Consider the following 5,740-nt stretch of genomic DNA (forward strand, 5'->3'; position numbering starts at 1 on the left):
ACCTAGTACCAGGGTACCCGGGGAGCAGGGCTGCGTCCAGCTGCCCCACAGATCCCTTGTCCCAGGAGCCTGGTGTGTCCCCATGGTCTGCCCTCACTGGCTCGGTGCTTGGCAGCCACGGGTGGCTGCGGTGCCCCATGCCATGGCTACTGTGATGCCACCAAGGCGCTTGGGCACCCATCCCACCTGGATGGTTCTCGGGGGTCTGTGGGGAGCTGTGGGGTGGGCTGGGTCCCTGCTGGGGACTGAAGTGCAATAACACCCCCAGCCCTGAGCGTGCTCCAGCACTGCCTGGGCAGCAGGGCTGGTGCCCCATGGGGCTCAAACCCTGGGTGCAGGACCCCCCTTCCCCAAGGGCTCACCCCTCTGCGGGCTCTTGTGGAGGGGTGCACAGCGAGCCTGCTCCCCTGGGAGAACTGGAGCTCCTGTACTTGGGGGGTGAGCGGGGCTGGGGGAAGAGGGGTCGGGGTGTGTATGTGTGTGTGTGTTGGGGGACTGTGTGGGGCTGGGGGGTGTCCCCATGCTTCCCTATAAGTGTGGGCTGCACAGCCAGCCCCTGACATGGGGAGAGGCTAGCAGGAGAGGGGCAATGCACATGGAGCAGTGCACGGGGATGATTGCCAGCACTGGGGTTGCCCCTGCCTGCCCTATGCTGGGGTTGGGTGCTGAGCCAGCACAGCACCCGCTGTCGCCCCAGCACATAGGGTTGGGAGCAGGGTGCTGGCAGAGGGGGGAAGGAGCTGCCCAGCCCCTGGCAAGGGTGGGAGCCAGCTTTCCTTTCTCCCGCACAATGCACTGGTGAATGCTGAACTCTTGTGGGTTTTATTACTATTAATAATAATAATAATTGCTAGTAATATATACCCGGCTTATTTAAAGTGTTCAATAAGAAATGAATGTCCTAGAAACTCAGGCTCCTGTCTCTTTCCTGTACGTCTGATGCGGCCAAGAGAGTTTACGCAGGCTTGGCTGGGGCTTCTTGAGGAGCCTCTTGGGGACCACAAATGAGCCTGGCTCAGGCCGAGATCTCAGTATCCCCAAAGTGGCCATCTGGGTTGAAATGGCTTTGATTCCCCTTTATTATTTAGGGTCTTTGGGTTCATGCCTCTTGAGTCTTGTGTTTGTCGTGGTGCACAAGAAAGCAAAGAGCAAACAAGCCTTGTCTCTTTATTGCTACAATTGGGTTCAGCCAGCGGACAAGACAGGGGAGTGACACGTGCCACCTCCAAAACGCCTGCATTTAACACCCTTCTGCTCTTCAAGCAAGCTAATTCACATAGCAATTAATCAACTATATATGGCACTCACGACCCCATAATAAACTGGGGACATTTTCGCCTGATTGAACATGACTTCCTCTGCTCTCACCTGGTGGTGATGTTACATCAGGGCTATTTTGCTTAATCTTCGCATGTGCACGTGTGTAGTAACTGTTTAAAGTCCTGATAACTTGTCTTGCACGTCGGTCGAGCTCAAGTGCCACAGTTGCTTTTACAAGGCGCCATCACATCGTGCACTCATAAAGGTCATTGCTCTAATTTCTAATTAGCAAAAAACCCAACAGCCAGCGCAGTCGAGGTGCAGCTTCCCTCCTTGGGCGCTGAGGATGCTGCTTCCTGAGTTGCCTGAAAGCCATGGCCAAGCTGCCCCTGTGATGGAGCCAGGCTGGAGGTCCCTGCAGTGGGGAGAGGACCTGTCCTGGTGTGGGGCTGTGCTGTTCCCCAGTCCCATGTCCTGATGTGCCAGCACCACAGCTTGCTCTGTGCTGAGCGTGTTGCAGCGCTGAGCATCAGTGCTCGCCCTGCTCTGCTCTCATCGTACACCAGCCCCTGTGCTCTGGAGGACCCAGTGTTCCTCATGCAGGTGTGGGGCTGGGCTGTGGGGCCTGTACTGCTCTGCTGAAGCACATCAGCTGGGGGCAAACAGCCGCTGCTGCCACCTCCCCAGCCCATGTGATGCTGGAGCATCACTCAGGAGCACTGGGAAGGACCTGGATAGGGGTCTGTGAGAGGGAAGCGGATTGCTCGCATGGATGGGACATCCCTGGACGGGGTGCAGTGAGGCTGAAGCAGAGGCAGTTGTCGGGTGCAGGTGCTGCAAGGGAAGGCAGAGGGTGAGATGCATGCAGCAGGGCTGGGAAAGCAGCCTGCAAAGGGGTTTCCCCCATCTTGCCCCTTTGCTGCACCACACTTGGTGGGGTCTCCGAGGCTACAGCAGTTCAAAGGCTCCCATGGCAACAAAGGGATGGAGGTAGGCTCTGTCTGGCCTGCGTCCCTTTCCATGGGACAGAGTCAACACGGCAGGCTCCCCACTTTCCTCCATACTCCCCCCATGTGCCCCATGCCCCCCCAGGCTCGACAGAGCCTGTCCTGGGCACGCTACACTCACCACAGTGGTGCTGGGCCAGCAGCCATCATCCCATGAAAGGGTTGCTTGGCCCCGCTGCCTTCTCACAGATCCAGAGGTGCAGGTCGTCGGGACCAGCGCACTGAGCAGGTTTGATGTTCCCACGGCTTATTATGGCACAGGACCCATTTGACTTCGACTGCCATGGCCTGGATGGGGAAACGACGCATCAGGGGGCTGCCCTATCTACCATCCTCTGCCGAGGCTGCTTCTTGTACCCTCACACAGGAGGGGTTGAATGCTGCAGTGAAAGAGGGGATACCCCAGCCCTCCCCTACTCGTTTCATGTGCTGAACCCTCAGCAGATGCATCCCTGCCCTTCCCTGGCCGGCTGAGAAACCCTGGTCCTGGTCCTCCCTGAGGGCACGTGGATGTCAAGAGGAGCTGCCCAGGACTGTGGGGCTGCAGTGGGGTGCAGACCTCACTGTGGGGATGCGGATGGAGGGGCAGGGGCTGGGTACCCAGATGGGTCTGTTCAACCCCACTGCTCTCAGACACTGCAAGAGGAAGCGGTGGTGAGCTGGGGAAGGGGTGCATGTGGCAGAGAGCCATTGATTTTCCCTCAAGGCTGGAGCAGGGAAGCACATAGGGAATAGAGGTGGTGCTGGAATTGTTTGTGCAGACCTCACATAAAACTGGTGGTTCCTTTGTCCCCTCTCGCTGCCTCCTGCTTGCATGTACCCTGCACATGTGCCCCCAAGTCTTGGCTTTCCATTTGCACCTCCTCTAAGCATCTCATCACACCACTGTGCCCACCTACCCTTGGCGTCAACTGCTTTGATGCTCTTTGTGCTTGTGCCTGGGGCTGGTTACCAGTGGGATTCAGAACATTTCCTAAAGCTACAATGGAGGAGAGGGGGTTTGACATGAGGCTGCGCTGTCAGTACCTTTCATAAACAGAGCCATCCACCCAGAACCAGGCATCCGAGACCCCGGTTTCACCGAGGTCCTCTTCCTCCAGCCAGCCATAGTCATACCAGGGGAAGATGCTCTTCTGTAGCCCAATCCAGTATGGGATGTCTGCGTTCTTCAGGAAGGTCTGGGAAAGAAGAAAAACGGCCTTTTAGTGCCTTTGTATTGTGGGGTTTGCAGAGGGTGGTGATCTCCTCATGGAGTCCCTGAGGCTGGGACAGGACAGATGAGCAGCCCTGGTGCCTTGCTCCTGTTTGAGTATCATCCCAGGGTGTCAGAGCCTCTGTACCCCCTGTCCACCACCAGCCATGTGCTGCAGAGATCAGCCTTGCACCCTCCAGTGTCTTGGCAGGCCAGGGGCAGTGCTGGCTGAGCTGGGGACCCCAGGGCTGGATGCTCTCAGCTCCCACAGCATCCTACCGGCACAGTCCAGCGATTCCAGGATTTGGTGATCAGGAGCTGAGAATATTTCTTCTCACACTCATCTCTGCTGTCCTCCCATGTCTTCTTCTCCGATGAGATGAAGAGGCACTTGCCCCTGTACAGCAGCCAGCCCGAGGGGCAGCAATCTGGGGGCAAGGGCACCATTCAGGTGCTTGCTCAGCCACAGATGCTTTGCATGGGGACCACGAACAGCCCCACATCACCCCCGCAGACATCACAGGATCAATGTCTCATCCAGACAGCTTTAGACCACCAAGTTCCCACCATGTGGCCAAAAGAGCCAGTGGGGTGCCAGTGCCCTGACACCCCCTGTGTCCATCCACCATCAACCCACCTATAGCCGTGCAGGCGCGCAGGCTGGCCACGGTGCTCTGGCTGCTGTTGAGCTCGCCCTGCAGGCGCTGCACATCCCTGTGCAGCTCGGCCAGCTCCCGCCTGGCGCGCCCCAGCTCCAAGTCCTGCAGCTCCAGCGCCGCTCGGCTGCTGTTGCCGTCCCGCCACGCGCGCCCCAGCTCCGCTCTGGCCCTCGCCAGCTCCAGCCACGTCTGCTCCAGGCGCTGCTCGCGGGCGCTCAGCTCCTGCTCCAGGCGGCCCTGCTCGGCCGCGTGCTCCCGGGAGGCGTCCCGCAGGCTGCGGGTGACCTGCCAGTCTGGGCACAGGCACAGGGATGGGCAATGGGAAGGCAGCGGGAGGCAGTAGGAGACATCGGGAAGGCATTGGGAGGCAATGGGAAGGCAGTGGAAGGCAGTGAGAGGCAGTAGGAAGGCAGGTGTAGTGAATGGAAGGCAATGGGAAGACAGCAGAAGACAATAGGAGGCATCGGGAAGGCATTGGAGGCAATGGGAAGGCATTGGGAGGCAATGGGAAGGCAGCAGAAAGCAATAGGAGGCATCAGGAAGGCGTTGGGAGGCAATGGTAAGGCAGGTGTAGTGAATGGAAGGCAATGGGAAGGGAGTGGGAAGCAAGGGGAGGAAGTGGGACAGCCCGAGCAGGGGGATGTGAAACTGACCCTGCTTGAGAAGTAGGATAGGCAGGGCAAGGCAGGGACATGACCACCCCAAAGGATGGGAAAGACATGGCAGAGAACTTCTCAGGACCCGGCAGGGGAGATCAAGTCAAGGCAGGACAGGGGGTAGGAGCAGACAGAGCAGGGCAGGCGCAGGGAGGGTGCAGTGATATGAGGCTGGCCAGTGTCTGGAAGGGAAGGGCAACGAGCAGAAATGGAGAGCAAGGTGCGGAAGATGAGTGATAGAAGGCAAGCTGGGCACATGGTGTGTGAGGGATACAGGCCAGTTTGTGGCACAGCACAGAGTGACCCAGCCGTGAAGATTGTGCCTGGGCATGCATCTATCGCACCACTGTTCACACACAGCAGCATCCCTCTCCCCATGCTGCCCAACCACCCCAGCCCCACAACAGTTCCCCTCTAGACTCACAGCAACCCCCCAGCACCACGGTGGCCACCAGCAGCAGCAGGCAGGTTGCCATCAGCCCTCCAGGGAGACACCAGCGACAGGACCAGCACCCTGCAAGACACAGCAGACCACAGCAGGCATCACTTGGTGAGCCAGGAAAGCCCCATCAGCCCACAGACCCGCTGCATGGTGGCACCGGTGCCATGGTGTGGGTGCTTCCTGTCTTCAAGAATGGGAGCAGGAACACCTCAAAACACCTCCCACAACCCGTGCCAGCATCTCCTGGGCTCCAGCCATGCACTTACCTGTGCTGGGCTGATCCCCGGACCCATCCTGTGCCACTGGTGCTGGCTGCATGTTCTCGTAGGGGCTCTCCGCCTCTTCCATGCCAAGGGCTGTTGGAGGAAGGAAGGGAGAGAGGCTGAATCCACAGGGATGGGCATGGCAGAGGCAGCCTGGGGGTCCCATGGCCTCTCACCTGCCTCCAGTGCCTGGCTGGCCATGCTCCGGCCCCCCACCACTTTGGCAAACCTCAGGTCAGCATAAACCAAGCTCTGGGCCAT

At 58.9% G+C, this 5,740-nt stretch overlaps 1 protein-coding gene across 1 annotated transcript; it reads right to left on the minus strand.

Moving 5' to 3' along the window:
* Positions 1-2,413: 2,413 nt before the first annotated feature.
* On the minus strand, positions 2,414-5,740 carry LOC308231689 (B-cell differentiation antigen CD72-like; the record flags this gene model as incomplete). Its single annotated transcript, XM_080637351.1, has 7 exons — positions 2,414-2,555; positions 3,294-3,445; positions 3,739-3,887; positions 4,097-4,411; positions 5,199-5,288; positions 5,483-5,572; positions 5,656-5,740. 7 exons carry the CDS (start codon positions 5,738-5,740, stop codon positions 2,414-2,416), a joined length of 1,023 nt encoding a protein of 340 aa, XP_080493477.1.

This window comes from Psittacula echo, assembly GCF_963264785.1.
Source record: "Psittacula echo genome assembly, chromosome: Z".
Lineage (NCBI taxonomy): Eukaryota > Metazoa > Chordata > Aves > Psittaciformes > Psittacidae > Psittacula > Psittacula echo.